The sequence below is a fragment of the Pagrus major genome, chromosome 2 (genome assembly GCF_040436345.1).
Source record: "Pagrus major chromosome 2, Pma_NU_1.0".
NCBI classification, from domain to species: domain Eukaryota; kingdom Metazoa; phylum Chordata; class Actinopteri; order Spariformes; family Sparidae; genus Pagrus; species Pagrus major.
In genome coordinates this window covers 34,845,547-34,868,924 of record NC_133216.1, presented here as the reverse complement: position 1 = coordinate 34,868,924, position 23,378 = coordinate 34,845,547, and the positions used below count along the sequence as shown (strand labels likewise).

The 23,378-nt window shown below is 43.3% G+C and overlaps 1 protein-coding gene across 1 annotated transcript in view; it reads left to right on the top strand.

The window, feature by feature from the left end:
• Nucleotides 1–15,091: 15,091 nt before the first annotated feature.
• nlrx1 (NLR family member X1) overlaps nt 15,092–23,378 on the top strand; it is an 82,089-nt gene continuing 73,802 nt past the window's right edge. Inside the window, exons 1-2 of the mRNA XM_073481433.1 lie at nt 15,092–15,136; nt 21,641–21,694. Of these exons, the coding sequence (XP_073337534.1) occupies nt 21,678–21,694 (17 nt within the window). The 5' untranslated portion in view covers nt 15,092–15,136; nt 21,641–21,677. The remainder of the gene's footprint in view (nt 15,137–21,640; nt 21,695–23,378) is intronic.

Below are 23,378 nucleotides of genomic sequence, written 5' to 3'. Positions count from 1 at the left end.
ATTGCCACTGCCCTCCTGATGACAGCTGACAAAGGGGTTAGTGATCTGACACTAGGTGGCGCTCTGGTGGCAGTTTCATTTTATATTTGGCACTGTGCCCACACCATAACACTTATGGATATGAAATTCATAGGGGTGGTATAGACTGGCCCCTGTAACTCACACACCAAAAATGACCAGCAGGTGGCGCTATCATCAACACAAACCATTTTTGCCTAATAACTCCCACATACTTTGTCGCACATTCAAAAACCTTATATCCACACGTTCAGTGAATCTTGCTGAATCTCCTGATATAGGCCACGCCCATTTGCGCCTAGCGTTTTTTTTCGCTAGCTCGCGAAATGTCGCAAACCTACTTTTTCGAACTCCTCCCAGGCAATTTCACCGATTTTCACCAAACTTTGCACACAGCATCAGTGGACCCTTCTGACAAAAAGTTATTAAAAGAATTTTGATACGCCAAAGAACACTCAAGTTATTAAATAACAACTTCCTGTGGATTTGGGTCAAAACAGGAAGTGTTGCATATCTCCACATTGGTGTGTCCAAATGACATGAAACTGAGGACACTACTTCCCCATGAGCCCCTAAGGCTCTGTGCAAAATCTTGGCCCATGACCACTAGGTGGCGCTATTTAAATTGAAGTATTTTATATCGACGTCAGTTGGTCGACTTAACACGAAACTTGGTACACTGATTGCCAATGGCCTCCTGAGGACAACTGACGAAGGTGTTACCGATCTGACACTAGGTGGCGCTCTGGTGGCAGTTTCATTTTATAATTGGCACTGTGCCCACACCATAACACTTATGGATATGAAACTGATTGGGGTGGTATAGACTGGCATCTGTAACTCACACACCAAAAATCACCAGCAGGTGGCGCTATTATCAACACTAAACCGTTTTTGGCTATCAGTTAAGACATGCGCGCACAATGACGGGGCAATGGGTCCGGGTAAGGAGCACGCCCCGACAGCAGCACGCCCCGACCCGCGTGGACTGCGAGGGCCCGTTCATCGCTGCTTGCAGCTTTAATTAGGGCCCGAGCAGTGAAACTGCGAGGACCCTATTGTAATTGTAGTGATTATTATTAGGGCCCGAGCAGGAAACCTGCGAGGTCCCTATTGTTTTTCTCGTGATTATTTTTATTATTTGTTTTTCTTTGTCCCAAATGATCGCATTTTTCACTGCCTGAACATACCCCAAAACTCACCAAACTTGGAATATAGATCAGACCTGGCGAAAAATTTTATAATCTGTTGTCATTGTGAATTTTCACCACTAGGTGGCGCTATAATCAAGGAAAGAGCGTTTTGGCTAATAACTCCCACATACTTTGTCGCACATTCAAAAACCTTATATCCACACGTTCAGTGAATTGTGCTGAGTCTTCTGATATAGGCCACGCCCATTTCCGCCTACCGTTTTTTTTCGCTAGCTTGCGAAATGTAGAAAACCTACTTTTTCGAACTCCTCCCAGGCAATTTCACCAATTTGCACCAAACTTTGCACACAGCATCTGTGGACACTTCTGACAAAAAGTTATTAAAAGAATTTTGATACACCAAAGAATACTCAAGTTATTAAATAACAACTTCCTGTGGATTCGGGTCACAACAGGAAGTGTTGCATATCTCCACATTGGTGTGTCCGAATGACGTGAAACTCAGGATACTACTTCCCCATGAGCCCATAAGGCTCTGTGCAAAATCTTGGCCCATGACCACTAGGTGGCGCTATTTAAATTGAAGTATTTTATATCTCGACATTGGTTGGTTGGATTAACACAAAACTTGGTACACTCATTGCCAATGGCCTCCTGAGGACAGCTGACAAAGGGGTTACCGATCTGACACTAGGTGGCGCTCTGGTGGCAGTTTCTTTTTATATTTGGCACTGTGCCCACACCATAACACTTATGGATATGAAATTCATAGGGGTGATATAGACTGGCCCCTGTAACTCACACACCAAAAATGACCAGCAGGTGGCGCTATTATCAAGAAAAAACGTTTTTTGCTAATTACTCCCACATAATATGGTGCACATTGTTAAACATTATATCTATATGTTCCCTGAATACAGCCGAACCGTGTGATGTAGGCCACGCCGACGTTCGCACTGAACTTCCATTTGCAAATTCGCCAAATGTCACAAACCTACATTTTCGAACTCCTCCCAGGCAATTTCTCCGATTTGCACCAAACTTTGCACGCAGCATCTGTGGACCCTCCTGACAAAAAGTTATTAAAAGAAATGTGCTAGTCCACAGAACGCCCAAAATATACAACAACAATTTCCTGCGCATTGTGGTCAAACAGACATTCTTGTGTATCTTGATGAAATACAGTCCGATGAACACAAAACTTTTGGCAATTGTGTTCCATGGCACGATGAGCATTTCTACAAAATTTCGTGCAAATCGACCAATAGGTGGCGCTTTTATTGCTAAATGACGAAATGACAGCGTCACTGCCTTCACTTTCATTTCCTCAATGGAAGTTGTTGCAAGTAGAAGCCCCGACAGCAGCATGTCACAACAGCAGCATGTAACGACGGCTGCATGCCGCGACAGCAGCACGCCCCGACCCGCGTGGACTGCGAGGGCCCGTTCATCGCTGCTTGCAGCTTTAATTTGTTTTTGTTTTTTTTTTCCTGCCAAAATGATCGCATTTTTCACTGCCTGAATGTGAATGAAAACGCGATTTTATTTGGCAAAGTCATTAGGCTTGGCGAAAAATTTTATAATCTGTTGTCGTTGTGAATGTCCACCACTAGGTGGCGCTATAATCAAGGAAAGTGTGTTTTGCCTAATAACTCCCACATACTTTGTCGCACATTCAAAAACCTTATATCCACGCGTTCAGTGAATCTTGCTGAATCTCCTGATATAGGCCACGCCCATTTCCGCCTACCGTTTTTTTTCGCTAGCTCGCAAAATGTCGCAAACCTACTTTTTCGAACTCCTCCCAGGCAATTTCACCGATTTGCACGAAACTTTGCACGCAGCATCTGTGGACCCTCCTGACAAAAAGTTATTAAAAGAATTTTAATACGCCAAAGAATACTCAAGTTATTAAATAACAACTTCCTGTGGATTCGAATCACAACAGGAAGTGTTGCATATCTCCACATTGGTGTGTCCAAATAACGTGAAACTCAGGATACTACTTCCCCATGAGCCCCTAAGGCTCTGTGCAAAATATTGGCCAATGACCACTAGGTGGCGCTATTTAAATTGAAGTATTTTATATCTCAACATTGGTTAGTTGGATTAACACAAAACTTGGTACACTCATTGCCAATGCCCTCCTGAGGATAGCTAACAAAGGGGTTACCAATCTAACACTAGGTGGCGCTCTGGTGGCAGTTTCATTTTATATTTGGCACTGTGCCCACACCATAACACTTATGGATCTGAAATTCATAGGGGTGGTATAGACCAACCCCTGTAACTCACACACCAAAAATGACCAGCAGGTGGCGCTATTATCAAGAAAAAAAGTTTTTTGCTAATTACTCCCACATAATATGGTGCACATTGTTAAACCTTATATCTACCTCTTCCGTGAATACAGCTGAACCGTGTGATGTAGGCCACGCCCACGTTCGCACTGAATTTCCATTCGCAAATTCGCCAAATGTCGCAAACCTACTTTTTCGAACTTCTCCCAGGCAATTTCTCCGATTTGCACCAAACTTTGCACGCAGCATCTGTGGACCCTCCTGACAAAAAGTTATTAAAAGAAATGTGCTAGTCCACAGAACGCCCAAAATATAAAACAAGAATTTCCTGCACATTGTGGTCAAACAGACATTCTTGTGTATCTTGATGAAATACAGTCTGATTAACACAAAACTTTTGGCAATTGTGTTCCATGGCACGATTAGCATTTCTACAAAATTTCGTGCAATTCGACCAATAGGTGGCGCTATTATCAAGAAAAAACGTTTTTTGCTAATTACTCCCACATAATATGGTGCACATCGTTAAACATTATATCTATATGTTCCCTGAATACAGCCGAACCGTGTGATGTAGGCCACGCCCACGTTCGCACTGAATTTCCATTCGCAAATTCACCAAATGTCGCAAACCTACTTTTTCGAACTCCTCCCAGGCAATTTTTCCAATTTGCACCAAACTTTGCACGCAGCATCTGTGGACTCTCCTGACAAAAAGTTATTAAAAGAAATGTGCTAGTCCACACAACGCCCAAAATATAAAACAACAATTTCCTGCACATTGTGGTCAAACAGACATTCTTGTGTATCTTGATGAAATACAGTCCAATTAACACAAAACTTTTCCCTGTTGTGTTCCATGGCCACATGACGATTTCTGACAAATTTGGTGCAAATCGGCCAATAGGGGGCGCTTTTATTGCTAAATGACAAAATAACAACTTGACTGCCTTCACTTTTGATTCCTCAACGGAAGTTGTTGCATGAACAAGCCCCGACGGCAGCATGTAACGACAGCAGCATGTAACGACAGCAGCATGTAACGACGGCAGCAAGTAACGACACCAGCACGCCCCGACGCGCGTGGACTGCGAGGGCCCGTTCATCGCTGCTTGCAGCTTTAATTAGGGCCCGAGCAGGGAACCTGCGAGGTCCCTATTGTAATTGCAATGATTATTATTATTTTTTTTAGTTTTTTTTCTTTGTCCAAAATGATCGCATTTTTCACTGCCTGAATATGAATGAAAAGTCAATTTTATTTGGCAAACACATTAGGCTTGGCGAAAAATTTTATAATCTGTTGTCGTTGTGATTTTTCACCACTTGGTGGCGCTACAATCAAGGAAAGTGCCTTTTGGCTAATAACTCCCACATACTTTGTCGCACATTCAAAAACCTTATATCCACGCGTTCAGTGAATCGGGCTGAATCTCTTGATATAGGCCACGCCCATTTCCGCCTACCGTTTTTTTTCGCTAGCTCGCAAAATGTCGCAAACCTACTTTTTCGAACTCCTCCCAGGCAATTTCACCGATTTTCACCAAACTTTGCACACAGCATCTGTGGACCCTTCTGACAAAAAGTTATTAAAAGAATTTTGATATGCCAAAGATTACTCAAGTTATTAAATAACAACTTCCTGTAAAATCGGGTCAAAACAGGAAGTGTTGCATATCTCCACATTGGTTTGTCCGAATGACGTGAAACTCAGGATACTACTTGCTTATGAACCCCAAAGGCTCTGTGCGAAATTTTGGCCGATGACCACTAGGTGGCGCTATTTAAATTGAAGTATTTTATATCTCAACATCGCTTAGTCGGATGAACACAAAACTTGGTACACTCATTGCCAATGCCCTCCTGAGCATAGCTGACAAAGGGGTTATTGATCTGACACTAGGTGGCGCTCTGGTGGCAGTTTCATTTTATAATTGGCACTGTGCCCACACCATAACACTTATGGATATGAAATTCATAGGGGCGGTATAGACTGGCCCCTGTAACTCACACACCAAAAATGACCAGCAGGTGGCGCTATTATCAAGAAAAAAAGTTTTTTGCTAATTACTCCCACATAATATGGTGCACATTGTTAAACATTATATCTACGTGTTCCCTGAATACAGCCGAACAGTGTGATGTAGGCCACGCCCACGTTTGCACTGAATTTCCATTTGCAAATTCGCCAAATGTCGCAAACCTACTTTTTCGAACCCCTCCCAGGCAATTTTTCCAATTTGCACCAAACTTTGCACGCAGCATCTCTGGACCCTCCTGACAAAAAGTTATTAAAAGAAATGTGCTAGTCCACAGAACGCCCAAAAAATAAAACAACAATTTCCTGCGCATTGTGGTCAAACAGACATTCTTGTGTATCTTGATGAAATACAGTCCGATCAACACAAAACTTTTGGCAATTGTGTTCCATGGCACGATGAGCATTTCTACAAAATTTCGTGCAAATCGACCAATAGGTGGCGCTTTTATTGCTAAATGACGAAATGACAGCTTGACTGCCTTCACTTTCATTTCCTCAATGGAAGTTATTGCAAGTACAAGCCCCGACAGCAGCATGTCACGACAGCAGCATGTAACAACGGCAGCATGTAACGACGGCAGCATGCCGCGACGGCAGCACGCCCCGACCCGCGTGGACTGCGAGGGCCCGTTCATCGCTGCTTGCAGCTTTAATTTTTTGTTATTTTTCTTCTTCCCAAATGATCGCATTTTTCACTGCCTGAACATACCCCAAAACTCACCAAACTTGGAATATAGATCACATCTGGCGAAAAATTTTATAATCTGTTGCTGTTGTGAATTTGCACCACTAGGTGGCGCTATAATCAAGGAAAGTGCGTTTTGGCTAATAACTCCCACATACTTTGTCGCACATTCAAGAACCTTATATCCACGCGTTCAGTGAATCTTGCTGAATCTCCTGATATAGGCCACGCCCATTTCCGCCTACCGTTTTTTTTCGCTACCTCGCGAAACGTCGCAAACCTACTTTTTCGAACTCCTCCCAGGCAATTTCATCGATTTGCACGAAACTTTGCACACAGCATCTGTGCACCCTCCTGACAAAAAGTTATTAAAAGAATTTTGATATTCCAAAGAATACTCAAGTTATTAAATAACAACTTCCTGTGGAATCGGGTCACAACAGGAAGTGTTGCATATCTCCACACTGGTGCGTCCAAATGACCTGAAACTCAGGATACTACTTCCCCATGAGCCCCTAAGGCTCTGTGCAAAATCTTGGCCCATGAGCACTAGGTGGCGCTCTTTAAATTGAAGTATTTTATATCTCGACATTGGTTAGTCGGATTAACACAAAACTTGGTATACTGATTACCAGTGCCCTCCTGAGGACAGCTGAGAAAGGGGTTACCGGTCTAACACTAGGTGGCGCTCTGGTGGCAGTTTCTTTTTAGATTTGGCACTGTGCCCACACCATAACACTTATGGATATGAAATTCATAGGGGTGGTATAGACTGGCCCCTGTAACTCACACACCAAAAATGACCAACAGGTGGCGCTATTATCAACCCAAAGCAGTTTTTGACTAATAACGCCCATATAATTTGTCGGACATTGTTAAACCTTATATCTACGTGTTCCCTGAATTCACCTGAATTGTATGATGTAGGCCACGCCCACTTTTGCGCAACATTTCCATTCGCAAATGCGCACAATGTCATAAACCTATATTTTCGAACTCCTCCCAGACAATTTCTCCGATTTGCACCAAACTTTGCACGCAGCATCTGTGGACCCTCCTGACAAAAAGTTATTAAAAGAAATGTGCTAGTCCACAGAACGGCCAAAATATAGAACAACAATTTCCTGCACATTGTGGTCAAACAGACATTCTTGTGTATCTTGATGAAATACAGTCCGATTAACACAAAACTTTTCCCAGTTGTGTTCCATGGCCACATGACGATTTCTGACAAATTTGGTGCAAATCGGCCAATAGGGGGCGCTTTTATTGCTAAATGACTAAATAACAGCTTGACTGCCTTCACTTTTGATTCCTCAACGGAAGTTGTTGCATGAACAAGCCCCGACAGCAGCATGTAACAACAGCAGCATGTAACGACGGCACCATGCCGCAACAGCAGCACGCCTCGACGCGCGTGGACTGCGAGGGCCCGTTCATCGCTGCTTGCAGCTTTAATTGAACTTTTAACTCTGGTATTTCTTTTAACACGATAAGTTTGAACTGAAAAACAAGAAAAATGCAAATAAATAAGAAAAATATATTAATAAAATGAATTAAATAATATGTAAAAATAAAAAACCATAGGTCCGTTGTGGTGGCAAAATATAATGCTGTTGATACTTCTCTTGCAACTTTTCCGCGACATTCGTCATAAAGGGCAGGCAGCGCAATTCTGCTGAAATGGTGACGTGATGGTAACACTTACTACCGCTTGTCCAATGTGTTAATCAGTTTATTGAACCCCGGCTCGCTAATGGGGTTGATAGGGCACATCTCTTTGGCAATCATGTATGTGACGGCATCCGTTATTTATTCATGCCTGCGGGAGCTGGGTGGATATGCGGTGGCATTGTAAAGTGTGTCCTTAATTGAGAACGGTGTGGCGGTGGCAGGAGTCAAGGAGCTTTTCATTTTTTTTGTTCCTTCACTGATTGGTCATGTATTACTCTGTGTGTGGACTTTAAATGGTTAAATAAATTGGTCGTGATCCCTTGAGGTGCAGACACGGTCGCTTGACATATCTTGCACAATATCTTCGTTTGTTCCGAGTCAGACTCCTCGAAACCGAAGTGTTTCCACACCACAGAATTCGTTTTACCTTTCTTCCCGACCAAAGGCTGCCTTTCTGCCATCTTCTACCGTCTTCTTCTACACATTTTTTCCAAACACCCACTGGCAACACGCACCAGCGTGGCTGAAAGCGAAACTGTTCAGGCGGGGGGCAGGGCGGAGCAGAGTGCACAGGTGGAGATGGAAGGGTTCGCTGCATTTACCACACAAGACACGGCGTGCGGCAAAATGATCGTTTTATTACGATTATCTTGTTTTCATGATCGAGGGAAGCCAAAATCCAAATCCAAATCCAAATCCAAATCGAAATTCAATTAATCGCCCAGCCCTACCTCAGCCTGTCTGTAAAATGAGCACAGTGACATTAGGGACCGGATGGCTAGGCTGATGAAAGCCGGGACAAACATTTACATACCCGTCAGTGTGGTTTGGTTCGAGCACCGGGAGGTGCATACTCACATACTCTGAACACAGCGCTGTCGGACATCAATGCGCAACAGCGTGGAGGGGGGAGGAATGCAGAGTCTGCCACACCTGAACCCAGGTAACCCGGAAAGGGAAGAGCACACCAGCTGCCAGAGAAAGGCAGATCTAAGGATCCCTCCCTCTTATATACCCTGCTTAATTAAAGGAACAACCATCACGGGTGGGGATGGCAAGCGTATATTTGCTGAAGACGTCTGTCAAGACATCTTCCATGCCATTTCGAGCAGGCTCCAGCAGGGTGTAATCAATGGCCAGGATCTCATTTGGCCTTGATGCCAGAAGATGTCCCATGGGGTTCCGGGTAGCAGGCTGGTTGTCCTTGGCGACTTGACACCGCTCACAAGTTTGGCACGGTATTTGAGCTCGAAGTCAAAAGAGGCCAATTGAGCTGCCCAACGCTGTTCTGTAGTGCCGAGCTTTGCAGTTGACAGATGACTGAGTGGATTATTGTCTGTGTAGACAATGCAGCGGTGGCCCAACAGATACTCTCGGAACTTTTCCGTCATAGCCCACTTAAGGGCTAAAAACTCCAGCTTCATAGAAATATAGTTCGTCATATTACGCTCTGTGGGCCTCAGTCCCCGGCTGGCATAAGCTATAGGCCTTACCTTGCCTTCTTGCTCCTGTGAAAGCACTGCCCCCAAGCCACCATGGCTGGCATCGACCTCAAGGATGAAGGGCCGGGAGAAGTCTGCGTAGGCGAGCACTGGGGCGGTAGTAAGCTTGATCTTGAGTGCCTTGAAGCTTGCTCTACACTCCTCTGTCCAGTTCTCAATGGCAAGCTGTGGGGACCTCTGTTTGGACCTGGTGCCTCCAAGTTCGGCAATCAGTCGATGGAGGGGGGCTGCCAGCTTTGCGAAACCCTCCACAAAGCGGCGGTAATAGCTCACAAAACCCAGGAAGGACCGGAGCTCAGAGACTGTCTGGTGGGGCTGCCACTTGGCCACGGCTCTATTTTGGATAGGTCTGTGGCAACACCGTTGGCAGATATCACATGGCCCAGATAACGCACCTCAGACTGGAAGAAGGCACATTTGGAGAGCTTGGCCTTGAGTCCCTCCTGCTGCAGCCGAGCCAGTACCACCTCTAGCCGCTGAAGATGCTGCTGTACAGTAGAAGAGAACACGACAATGTCATCAAGGTATAGAAGCAGTGACTGACCTTGTTGATCACCAAAGATTCTCTGCATTAATCTTTGAAAAGGTACTGGGAGCGTTACAGAGTCCAAATGGCATACGATTCCTTTCAAACAGGCCGAATGGAGTGCAGAACGCAGTCTTGGGCCGGTCCTTCTCAGCGACCGGAACCTGGTTGTACCCACTGGCCAGGTCCATGGTGGAGAACCAGCGTGCACCTGTCAGGGCATCCAATGACTCCTCAATGCGTGGCAGCGGGAACGCATCTTTCCTGGTCTTGCCATTTAGCTGCCGGTAATCGACACACATGCCCAGGCTCCCATCCTTTTTTTTTACTAGCACAATGAGGGAGGCATAGGGGCTGCAACTCTCTCTGATCACCTGTGCAGAAAGAAGCTGATTAATGTGTTCCTTAACAGCCTCATAATCAGAAGGAGGGACGTGCCTGTAGCATTGTTTAACAGGGGTCTCATCTACCAGAGGGATGTCATGAGAGATCAGTATGGTGCAGCCTAAGTCACTGTCATGGGCAGAGAAAATAGGAGTGTATTTCCTAAGGAGAGACCTCACCTGATCCTGCTCTTCTGAGGACAAAGGAGACAGCTCTACACCCTCAATCTGATCCTGCACTGTAGGTAAGACTGTCTGGGATGCTGCAGTGGCTGCAGTGGATGGAACCTCTGCGATTCCTGCAGGTAAGCTTACAACATTAACCTTTTCCAGGGTATTGACAACAGTGCGTGGATATAACAGCACCTCTACAGAGCCAACATTCACGATGGGTATGTATGCTGTACCATTAACCACCCTGACCAAAGATGGAGAAGCCAGCAAACCAGCAGGTAAACCAGAGTCAAGGGGCTCAAACAACACTGTGGTATCAGAACACTGCTCCGAGCATGTAGCTGCTACTATCCTCATCACACCACCTGTAATGCGACAGGCACGCCTACCTCTGACCTTTGCCCTCCCTATTAGTTCCTGAGGGGTCTGCATGGTACAGTCGGAAGCAGGCCCGGTTCTAGACCGCCTTGATTGGGGGGGCAGTAAGAAATGTTGATTGGTCACCAACTGCTACTGTGTTGACTGCCATAGGGATGATGTTTTTTAGTCTGCCTACCAGTCTATGATGCCAACTCAGACGTATGCATCGCCGATTTGCCGTAATTCCATCGGCAAAGATCTAATAGGAATTCTTTTTCTGGTTTGACGAAGAAATTAAAGTCTGTGGCCAACAAATTCTTTATGTCCACCTACTAATGTACTGTGGCAAGCTTAGTAGGAAGACACTCTCACGAGACAGATCCTTCAGTTCTACACAGACTTATTGACACTAGACATACGCGTTTGAAACAACCATTTGATGAACGTCATTACCCGCTATATCATATTCGGCCATGGTGGCACAATGTAAAACTTATATTTATGCTAATTTAACACACACATCCTTAGAACATAACAGGACACAACCACAACACTCAGAACATGTACACAAAGTAATCAAACGAAACATATCTGAACAATAACAGTCTCATGAGTGTCTGACATTACACTCCCATGAGTCATTGCGCCACCTAGCCCTCACTGTCCGTAACTGGTACTCCTCCAGTCACTACAATATTTTCTATTTAAATGTGAAGCTACAATGTAATTGGCATTGTTAATTTTAAATTTTATGCAATTTTGTAAACAGCGCTATAAAAATAAATCTTGACTGATTGATTGATGCTATATTATTGTGCACCACTTTTTCGTGCTTCGGAAAGTCGTGTGTGCCTGCCTGGGTTCCCTGTTTCTCCCTGCTTGATACCAGCACCCTCAGATTAGCCTCTGTCGGAGGCTGTGGCCCCAGGAAGTAAACAGTGGCCGGCGGCGCTAACCTGAATTTACGGGTAATGGAGTCCCCTATTACAAACGTGTGTTGTTTAATCCTGTCGACGGGGGTGGGGGAGGCTCGCGGGCCAACAGGACTAACAGCGGGGCTAGCAAGGGTTGAAAGTTGAAACCCACTTCACAACCGGTATGTAGCCTGCCCTTGTGAGGCTTCCCATGCCGCGGAGTGGGACAGAGACAAACTCCGCAGCAGCTGCCGATGGGACTATGCTACTACTAGCAGTTGCTAGCAGGCATGCTAACAACTAACAAGCCTGTGGCTAAAACTATCTGGAGTGCCCGTGGTATCTAATGTGATGCTAACCAAGAGAAGCTGCTACTGACTGTATGCACGGCGCAAGAGAGAGAGAGAGACCCCGACTCTGTTGGCAGAAGAGTCGTGGACTCTGATTACTCTGAGCCGCATTTATGGGAATAAATTACAATATAATATATTTGAAATACTTTTTTTTTTTTTGATTTTCGGAATGAAGCGGGTTCGGTCGAAGCATTTGGGGGGGCATTGCCCCCCCGTACCCATGCCTAGAACCAGGCCCGATAGGAAGGGAAGTCAAAATAGGAGACCTATAATAACTTCAACTTTATTGAACAAAACTTCGTGAATGTTTTTTGTGACAAAGTAGTATGTGCAAGGGAGTAGGTTTGATTTTAAGATTGGTGGGGACACAAAAGTGCTCGAATATCCTCCTGATTACTGCCGCTCTCCCTGCCTCTATCCCTGCTGCTCTCCCTGCTGCTCTCCCTGCCGCTCTCTCTGCCGCTCTCTCTGCTGCTCTCCCTGCTGCTCTCTCTGCTGCTCTCCCTGCTGCTCTCCCTGCCTCTCTCCCTGCTGCTCTCCCTGCTGCTCTCTCTGCTGCTCTCCCTGCCGCTCTCCCTGCTGCTCTCTCTGCTGCTCTCTCTGCTGCTCTCCCTGCTGCTCTCTCCAGGTGGATCAGTTTCCTTAGGAATAAACCACAATATACATTTGACAACTGTATAGCAACTACTGTAAACACATACACAGTAATACATGATGAGGCCTCTTAGAACACCAGACTTGATATAAAGCTCTGATTTTAAAGCCACATGGGTGAAGCGTTGCTATTCAGATCATCATCACACTAACATTTGTCACAGTGCTGAATCTCATGACTAACATACCCATCATTATTTAACCTCACCTGTGAATTTCCAGCCTCTCTTTCAGCTTCTCCTCCTCTATCTCCTCCAGCCTCTCCTTCTCTACCTCCTCCTGCCTCTCTTCCTTCATCTCCTCCAGCTTCTCCTTCTCTACCTCCTCCTGCCTCTCTTCCTCTACCTTCTCTGGCCTCTCCTCCTCCATCTCCTCCAGCCTCTCCTTCTCTACCTCCTCCTGCCTCTCTTCCTCCATCTCCTCCAGCCTCTCTGCTGTCTGTCACCTTACAAAAATATGTTGATGCATGACATGAACAGATACATTAGGGATACAATGATCATAGAGCTTGATGGTACAGCATTGAGCAAAAAAGGCTTTTACTAAATATTAAGATTACTTAATATTAATTAATTATATTTTATGATTATAAAATCACATGATCATCTAGAATCTGAGGTTTTATTGTATTTCCACCACAAATTTTCTTTATTTGTGCTTTTAAACCGTTGTTCTCTTCTACACAAATACATGAAAATAAGAATTAAAAATAACTTTAAAAAAGTGTATCTCTTTGGCATTAAATATTCTCTTTTATTCAATATCTGTATTGAAGAGCCTCTGCCTATACACCCTTGAAGTAACTTACAGTTTGACTTCTAAAGAAGTCTCTTATATCCAGTTTTCATTTCTTTGACATCCTTCAAATCCTATACAGCACACACGCTTGCACACACGTACACGCACGCACGCAAACAGACACAAACACAAATGTAAATGACGCCACTGATATTAAAATCCATCTAGCTGACGTGACCCAGGAAGAACAAATGCCGAACATGTTGACAACTTACACTCGCAGTTGCAGATAACATGCACTGCCTCTCGTCCGGTCCAACTAGCAGGTTGTAGTATTACAAGCAGAAGGAGTGACAGTGGGGACAGCCAATCACATGTAAGTTAGCGAGAAACCGGCAGCCGATCAGGGAGCGGTATTTAGGTTAGAGGCGGGACTTCTAGCAGAGACCGACATTTAACCCTTTGTGTGCCATAATCATTGACTAAACACTACGAACAGCAGTTGTATTGATAGTGACTACACAGTAGCGGCTGAATATTGGTAGGGACGTGTCCCTAACGTCCCGACCCAATTCTACGCCCTTGAGTATGTGTTCTCCTCATTCCATTACAGAAAAATGAGAGCTTTTCTGTTTTAATTTATGTAGTTATTTAATCTACTCTATGGTGTAAAGTATTGCCATATATCCCCATGCTACATATTCCGGTGCAGTAGATGGCGGTATGCACCGTAAAAGTCATAGTTGCAACCCGTCATACAACCAAAGAAGAAGAAGCTCGCAAGCGGAACACAACATGAACATAAAATTTAGCTGTCAGCGACTCAGCGAAGAAGGGAAAACAGAATGAATTAAAGTCAGTAAGTTAACCTCAATTTATGGACACAGCGACCGGAGACAAGGACGCTGGAAGACTTTGGTAAGCAACTGTAGTTTTATTTTCAGTGACATGGCATTTTATTTTTAGTTTGCAAGTATTTTATCTGAGATAACGCTACTTCTAACTTTGTGACGACACTGTATGTGACGCTAGATGGCACGTTAAAGTTACTTTGGCTGATTGCTGTAAAATAGCAATATAGCTACTATGGCTTTATTTGGCTATATGCCCATTCGTTTACAGTCCGCAATGGATCAGAGTAGTACTTGAAAACTAGATTCTAGAAAACGAAGATTAGTTGGCTAGCATGTGGCTATAATGTGATTTGTCACACTGGTTTAAATACAGCAGTTCAATTAAGAGTTATGATTGACAATTAGATGTCACCCTTTCAGAGAGACTAAGCTAAAGTCCCTATTTAGATGCTGTTTCATGTATCAAACAATATAATTACATTGCCTCAGTGGGCTTTATAATCTGTACAGTGAACAACATCCTCTGTCCTTAGATCCTCGATTCGAGTGAGGAAAAACTTCACAAATATTGAGGAAATATTTGAGATGGGGGGGCAGACAGACATGCATTAGATGTTGCATGTACAGAACAGAACAACAAATTCACAGTTTACAAATTGCACTGGCAGAATATCTGATACAAATTATAATATATGTAAAGTGTGTAGATCCAAGAGACGACTGAGCAGGCAGAGGCATCACCAGGTGGTGCTGGACCCACAAGACCTCCTCTCTACCGTGGTAACCTGGAAGAGGGCAGGCCACACAAGGTAATTAGCAGTAAAACAGAGAAGACCAGAGTGAAGAATCATCAAATTTGACAGAAATACAGATATAAGGAGATAGTAAAACAGAGGAGAGCAAAGACCCAGCAGAGCCCAGGGTATGATGATCCATATCCGTCAATATGTGAGACAGCAGGAGCCAGGAGAGGTAGATGGTCCCAGGGGCCTGTGGTCCATCAGAAGGGAGCCTGAATGAAAAGAGAGGAGGAGGAGGAGGAGGAGAAAGCTGTAGAGAGTGAGAGAGCAGTCTTGTTAATTTCTTTGATGTGCTGCTCGAAAGAGAGGGTAGGATCAAATGTAACGGCAAGATTCTTGACAGTTGAACTTTGAGAAATAACACAGTTGCAGGTTCCCTGCTCGGGCCCTAATAATAATTAAAACTGCAAGCAGTGAAGATTTTTAAAAATGAAAATTGGTTTTCTCTTTAACTTCCTCTGCCACCGCTCCCCATAGGCTCCCGTAGTTCATAGTGGGTTCCCCCTCACCCCACGTTTAATTCCCACAGAGAGACAAACACAACAACATGGCAGCAAGCAAAGAGTTTGTTCCCAAAAAAGGCACAGTCTTGTCAGTAGTTTGGAACTGGTTTGGTTTTGTGGCGTCAGACCTCGAACAAACCACGGTCCACTGCAAAGTTTGTTTAAAGGCTGTTGCAACTAAAGGCAGCACCAACCAGTTTATTTCAGCATCTCAAACAGAAGCATGCATCAGAGTGGGACAAATGTTGTTCAATACGAGATGCACAAGACCACGGCAGCCAATAAACACTTGCTTAAAAGCAGCCAACACGAGCGGAATCATTTTCTCATTGTATTCTGTATGACAAGAACTGGGCCCAGTGGGCAGCTTTTATGGATGCAGTTATGTTGCATATCGCTAAAGATGATGGTGATGATGATGGAAGATGGTACCCACATACAGTGGAAAAGCCGGGGGTTTATCCACATGCTAAAAACTTCCAACCCCAAGTATGTGCCACAAAGCCGCAACAGGGCATGCCTCAAGCCAGAGGTAGTAGACAGGCTTGTCTTCCTTGCCAAAAAAAAAAAGAAAAGTTCAAACTTTCAAACGTTCTGTGTGAACAAACAAATGTGGAGATAATGCGGAGTCTCTGTGTCAAAAGGGCTACTGTTGCAAAAGGAGCCAAGACCCAGGCAATTTTTCACTGAGTGTCACTATGATTGCCAGGCTGATATGACGAGAAGTAAAAACATTTGTGTCACCATTACAAGGACAGGCAGAAGAGACAGAAGCGACATTCAGGACTGATGAATCTAATCCATGGGAGAGGATCAAGTCCAGAGTGTTACCACTGGAATGAGTAGGTTCATGAACAAGATGAATGAAGCCAGAAATATCAAGAAGTGCCAGAAAAGCTTTACTTAGAGGGTCAGAAGGCTTTTTAAGTGGATATTAAAATCCCTAATAATTAAGATCTTATCTGAACGAGTAACAAGATCTGCAATAAATTCTTCCAAATTCTTCTAAGAATTAGGAGTAAGGCCCTGGAGGTATATAGGTTACCACCAGGTGACAGCCAGTTCCCTGGACAAGGCCATTACTACTTGATGAAGATGGTTTTAAAACCAGAGCCTCATTTATAGATTAGAGCAACCCCTCCACCCTATTTAGAGGCCCAAGCAACATGGGCGTAGTTATAGTCAGGAGGGGAGGCTTAGTTAAATGGCAGAAAAATATTTGGTTTCAGCCATGTTTCACATAGGCCAATCATGTCCAGCTTATACTCAGCAATCATTAATCAGTAAGGTTTTAGTGGACAGTGATCTAATATTAATGAAGCCAAATTTGAGGATTTTAAGCTCATTGGAGTGGCAGCTTCCGGTGACAGGCCGTTCAATGGAGCTTACAGTAGATAATGTGTTAACTGGAATAAGGTACCTTTTAGTAATAGTATGTTATTGGCCTATGCAGGTAGGGGTAACGGGATGCAGTAGTGATTAACTTTGGTATTTTATTATGTAAGATTGTATAAGGTGCTTGCTGAAACATTTCCCCACTGTAAGTGGTGGATATCAAAATTAGGTTATCGTGATTTACACATTTAGAGAATGATTCAGAGAACGAGTGGCGAGGGAAGGTGACAGCCTCAATGTTGTAAACTAAGCTATCACTCTGGTATTCTGCACTATTTCCCTGACTAGCATTATTAACTGGGCTAGCAGACTCCACACCAGCATTAACTCCATCACTAGCAGGCTCAGTGTCAAACCTGCTTCAAACACTGTCTATGTTAGATAAACAGCAGCACCGACTCCAGTAGGATAAAGGCCGGCCACTCTCAGCAGGTGGGGGTGACCCCAGAAAGAGGGCCAGTTATCCACAAACTTGTATCCCTGCTCCCTACAGTGATGCACAGCAAGTAAGCCTAATGTATGTCTCATCATTACCCTGATGGGGTAAAGAACCAGAGACAATAAATCGATGCCGACACATCTTTCTAGCAGCCTGAAAAGACCTGGCTGAGCTATCTTTTGTGATGTCAGACTGCTTCAGACGGATATTGTCTGTGCAAGCATGAATCACAATGTTGCTGTAGCTTGTGGTGCTGTGTGCCTGGGTTCCTTGTTTCTCCCTGTGTGATGCCAGCACCCTAAGATTAGCCTCTGTGTCGGAAGCTCTGGCTCCAGGTAAACAGCAAACAGTGGCTGGCGACGTTGACGTAACGTTGCGGGTAATGGAGTCTCTTATCACTAGCGTGTGAAGTTTAGCCCTGTCAGTGGGAGCCAGCAGGACTAAGCACGGACAGAAAGTTAGCAGTCAGGAGGGGTGACTGCTGACCAGCCCACACAACCGGTGACTTGCTCTTGTGCCCTCTCCCCAACACCACACCAGCTGCTGATGAGACTGAGCCAATGCTAAGGCCTGCTATCAGGCCCGGGGCTAACACTATCTGCAGGCCCGTGTTTCTAACTAAGAGAAGCTGCTCTAACTCACGGACGCGTTTATCCAATGGAGACACCCTATCAGCAACTGCAGAACAGTCAACACAAACCATCGTAACACTTGTTTATCAAGGCTGTGTTAACAGCGGTGAAAGGTAAAACCAGTAAGTTAGGCTAGGTTGAGGAAAAGCTAACCGGGCAGCAACAGACTACCCAGCAACAGAAGATTAAAGTTAAGTTAAAAAACCAGTGGGACTATGAAAGACTCTGAGACACTAAGAACCGCTAAGACAGATAGACAAGGAGAGAGACACAGTAAACAACAACTTTCGATCTCACGGAAATCCCAGGAGGCGTCACAGGAAGCAGCATCATGGCTAATATGAGCACAAACAAAAATATAAAGATTTTGCTGTTGGTAGAACAGGGTTTGGACAATAAACCAATATATTGTACACAATATTGTTATCATGATATGAGACTAGCCGGTATATCATCTTATATTTAGTTGTATCATGATAGTGTTGTCTATTCCTGGTTTTAAAGGCTGCATTACAGTAAATGCTTTAATGTAAATGCTATAATGCTTTTTAACTTACCAGACTGTTCTACTTGTTCTGTTAATTGCCTTAACTGATGATTATTTAGCAAAAATGTCATGTGTTCATATTTTGTGAAATCACAATAGTCATCCTTAAAGTATCTTCCCAATATCAATAACCAATAAGATATTTGGTTAAAATGTTGTGATATTCAATTTTATGTCTTATTTTTTCAGTGCTTTTGAGTAGGGCCGAGGATCATTTGGATTTTAATGATTCAGATTCAGATTCTGTTGATCAATTGCAGTTAAACAATTCTCGATTCCAATTCTTTGAGTGGCAGGGTCAAAACAGGTCACGTGGTTTTTCCAGTTGAAATCACAACAATTTCAATAATTGTCAGTTTTCATTAAAAAACATATTTATTGTTCCTGCTTCACAAATGTGAGGATTTGCTGCCCTTTTTCTTTTGGTTACTTTTTTAATGTTAATTTATTTGTGTTTGAGGTTTGTTGTGTTGGTTGGACTAAACAAGCATTGTGAAGGTGTCACTTTGAGCATTTCTCACTATTAAGTTTAAAAATACAGAGATATGTATTGTAGTCCAATAATGTTGCTATGTCATTTTAAAGCAATATCACCTAGACTAATTAGAGTCACAGCAATTGCAAGACTAAAGTGTAAAATTTATCCTGAGGGTAGCTATCTATATTCACATATAGAAATCATCATGGATGTATTCAGGAAATTGAATGCCACATTTTAAGATGGTACCCTATTAGATAAGTTGCTAACTGGGTACACATCAAAGGAGTTTTTCAGCCTCCATGCGTACTTGAGTCTATCTCTGGCAAAGCTTGCTGGCTTCCTTTTGGCTCCCCAAACACATACAGTGCTGGTAAAAAGTATTTGCCCCCTTACAGATTTCTTTTGTTTTTGCTTTTTTGTCACACTTACATGTTTCAGATCATCAAACAAATTGTAATATCAGACAAAGATAACCTGAGAAAATACAATGTGAAAAAGTAATTGCCCCCTAAACCTAATAACTGATAGTGCCACCCTTGGCGGCAACCACTGCAATCAAGCGTTTGCGATAACTGGCAATGAGTCTTTCACAGCGCTGTGGAGGAATTTTGGCTCTAGTCTTCTTTGCAGAATTGTTTTAATTCAGCCACATTGGAGGGGTTTTAAGCATGAATGGCCTGTTTAAGGTCATGCCACAGCATCTCAATCGGATTTAAGTCCAGACTTTGACTAGGCCACTCTAAAACCTTCATTTTGTTTTTTTTGAACAATTCAGAGGTGGACTTACTGGTGTGCTTCGGATCATTGTCCTGCTGCATAACCCAAATGCGCTTGAGCATAACTGATGGCCGGGCATTCTCCTTCAGGATTTTCTGGTAGCAAGCAGAATTCATGGTTCCATCAATTACAGCAAGTCGTCCAGGTCCTGAAGCAGCAAAGCAGCTTCAGACCATCACGCTACCACCACCATGTTTGACTGTCGGTATGATGTTCTTTTTCTGAAATGCTGTGTTAGTTTTACGGCAGATGTAACGGGACACACACCTTCCAAAAAGTTCCACTTTTGTCTCGTCTGTCCACAGAATATTTTCCCAAAAGTCTGGGGGATCATAAAGATGTTTTATGGCAAATGTGAGACGGGCCTTTGTGTTCTTTTTTGTCAGTAGTGGTTTTCGCCTTGGAACTCTCCCATGGATGCCATTTTTGCCCAGTCTCTTTCTTATTGTTGAATCATGAACACTGACCTTAACTGAAGCAAGTGAGGCCTGCAATGGTTTATATGTTGTTCTGGGTTCTTTTGCGACCTCCTGGATGAGTTGTCATTGCGCTCTTGGAGTAATTTTGGTAGGCCGGCCACTCCTGGGAAGGTTCACCACTGTTCCATGTTTTCTCCATTTGTGAATAATGGCTCTCACTATGGTTCGCTGGAGTCCCAAAGCCTTAGAAATGGCTTTGTAACCCTTTCCAGACTGATAGATGTCAATGACTGTGTTTCTCATCTGTTCTTTGGATCGGGGCATGATGTGTTGCTTTTTGAGATCTTTTAGCTTACTTCATGTTGTCAGACAGGTTCTATTTAAGTGATTTCTTGATTCTACAGGTCTGGCAGTAATTAGGCTTGGGTGGAGCTAGTGAAATTGAACTCAGCTTTCCAAAAAATGTGGTTAATCATAGTTAACTCATGATTTAACAAGGGGGGGGGGCAATTACTTTTTCACATAGGGCCAGGTTGGTTTGGATAGCTTTTTTAACTTAATAAATGAAATCATCATATAAAAGTTGCTTTTTGTATTTACTCAGGTTATCTTTGTCTGATATTAAAATTTGTTTGATGATCTGAAACATTTAAGTGTGACACAAAAGCAAAAACAAAATAAATCTGTAAGGGGGCAGCACTGTACATGACACAAGATATCCTAATTTACTGATATGGCTCTTTTTTCTATTATTGGACCAAATGGATCACATTCTGATAATACAAAGTAACTTCCAGGTATTTGTGATCCACAGGGGGAAAAAGGCTGTTTCTGTCTTTGTTAAGAGACACTGAAATACAGAGTGTTGTAAGTATACCAACATTTACTCGATAACCATTATTATCCATATCAACCTCCCTACAGATACAGTTTTTGTTTACATTTAGGGAATTTAGCAGACATTTTTTGTCCAAAGCGACTTACAGTAATTTGTACATACATTCATGCACTGATGGTGTTGGCTGCCATGCAAGTTGCCGACCAGCACATCAGGAGCAGTTTGGGGTGCAGTATTTTGCCCAAGGACACTTCAACATGCAGACTAGGGGAATTGAACAAGCAACCTTCCGATAACAAGATGCTGGCTCTACCCTTGAGCCACAGCCGCCCATGTTTATCTTTACCTTGTCCACTGGATGAACGGACTACCCAGCTGACAATGAACATCCAAAAAAATTACTCCATGGTGCTACTAGTGGTCGAAACAGGGTTCCATTTTGCACAAGTGGTCTTACCTTTTGTTTTAACTGTTTTTAACAGAACACTCCCTGACACAAAGAAGCAGCAGAACAGAAGGATGTGGTCACTGCACAGGTTGGTGACAACTGTTATTCATTCTAAGGCTAAAATGTCAGTCATATTCAAACTGTCTGATCTTAAGTGACTAACTCAGGATTTGGGATAACCAATTATCATTTACCTTTTTCACAGTCAGACTGACATATGGTATAGCTATGCTTAAACACTAGAGTCAGACACTCAAGTTTTCAGGAGGAGGTAACACTGCATACATTGCAGCCATGATGAATTTCATGCAGCTTTCTTCCATCACCCATAGTTCTTTCCAACTGCTTCGCCTGAGACACTGATACCAAGGAATGTGTGCTTGTGAAGTAACTCTGTCTTAGTCATCATTCCTGTGACAGTGTTTGTATGAAAATGCTTTGACTTGTTTTGTTAAAAAGTTCCCTAAGTACCTGAAGAAGTCTGTATAAGGAAGTGTGAATTCCTTTCTTAACTGTTCAAATGATTTGAGGCTGCCACTCTCAAGGAGTTGATGTAGATTAGTGAGGCCATGCTCTGAACATTTTCTGAAGCCTGCATCTAAACGAGAGGGTACAAAATCATTTATAAATCCAATATTTGTTAGTCCCGAAATTGCTTTTGATAACCCGAATGATAGTTTTATTTTCAGTGTTGTCCTAGTCCATTCACTCATTTGGGTTTCTCTTAAGGGGATATCTAAGAAAGGCAGAGTCTGCAAGGGCCATGTACATATACTTTTTTCAAGGTTGAGCCATCATGTGCAGGTAGAATCTTGCATCCATACTGTTAGGGGTTTCAACTGTGCAGCCCAGAAATAATACCTTAGGTTGGGGAGTTTGAGCCCTCCATGCTTTAGATAGCTGGAGTGTTTTTAGTCTAATTCTAGTCCATCTCCGTTGCCAAATAAATTTTGAAATTAGCCAATCTAATTTATCAAATGTGGATTTAGGAATACCTAAAGGTAACATCTGAAATGGATAGATGCAACACTTTCATTCGCACACTCTCAATGCGACCTGACAGAGATAAGGGAAGTGTTGACCATCTGTCCAAATCCTTACTTATATTTTGAATTATGCTTTTGTAAGTTACATCATACAGACTGTCTAGCGATGGGGGAATTTAGATGCCAAGGTATTTGATGCCATCTGTGGGCCATTTGAACCCACTCTGGAGTTTGACCACCTGAGGAATTCTGTTACCCATGTCCATGGCCATTGTCTTGGCTACGTTAACCTTGTAGCCTGAGAAATACCCGAATGTGGAAATAAGGTCCTTTAAGTATGGAGTCGTTGTTGCAGGTTCAACAAGATATAAAAGCACATCATCCGCATACAATGATAATTTATGTTGTTCTCCATTTATTGTCAGTCCATTTGTTATTGTCGTCTCTGATAAGCTGTGCTAGTGGTTCAATACTTATATCAAACAGTAAGGGTGATAAGGAGTAACCCTGTCTGCAGCCATGTTCTAGGGCAAATCGATCTGATAGGAATCTATTCACTTTAATGGCAGCTTGTGGATTGGAATATAGAATTTGTATCCACTTTATGAAATTGAGGCCGAATTGAAATCGTTTCAGTGTTTGAAATAGGTATTGCCAGGATACGCGATCGAATGCCTTCTGGGCGTCTAGGGATAATATCATTGCTTCCTCCTCTTTGGCTTTTGGATGTGTCATAAAATTCAGTAACCTTCTGATATTGTCCCCGTAGTATCTTCCTGTGATGAA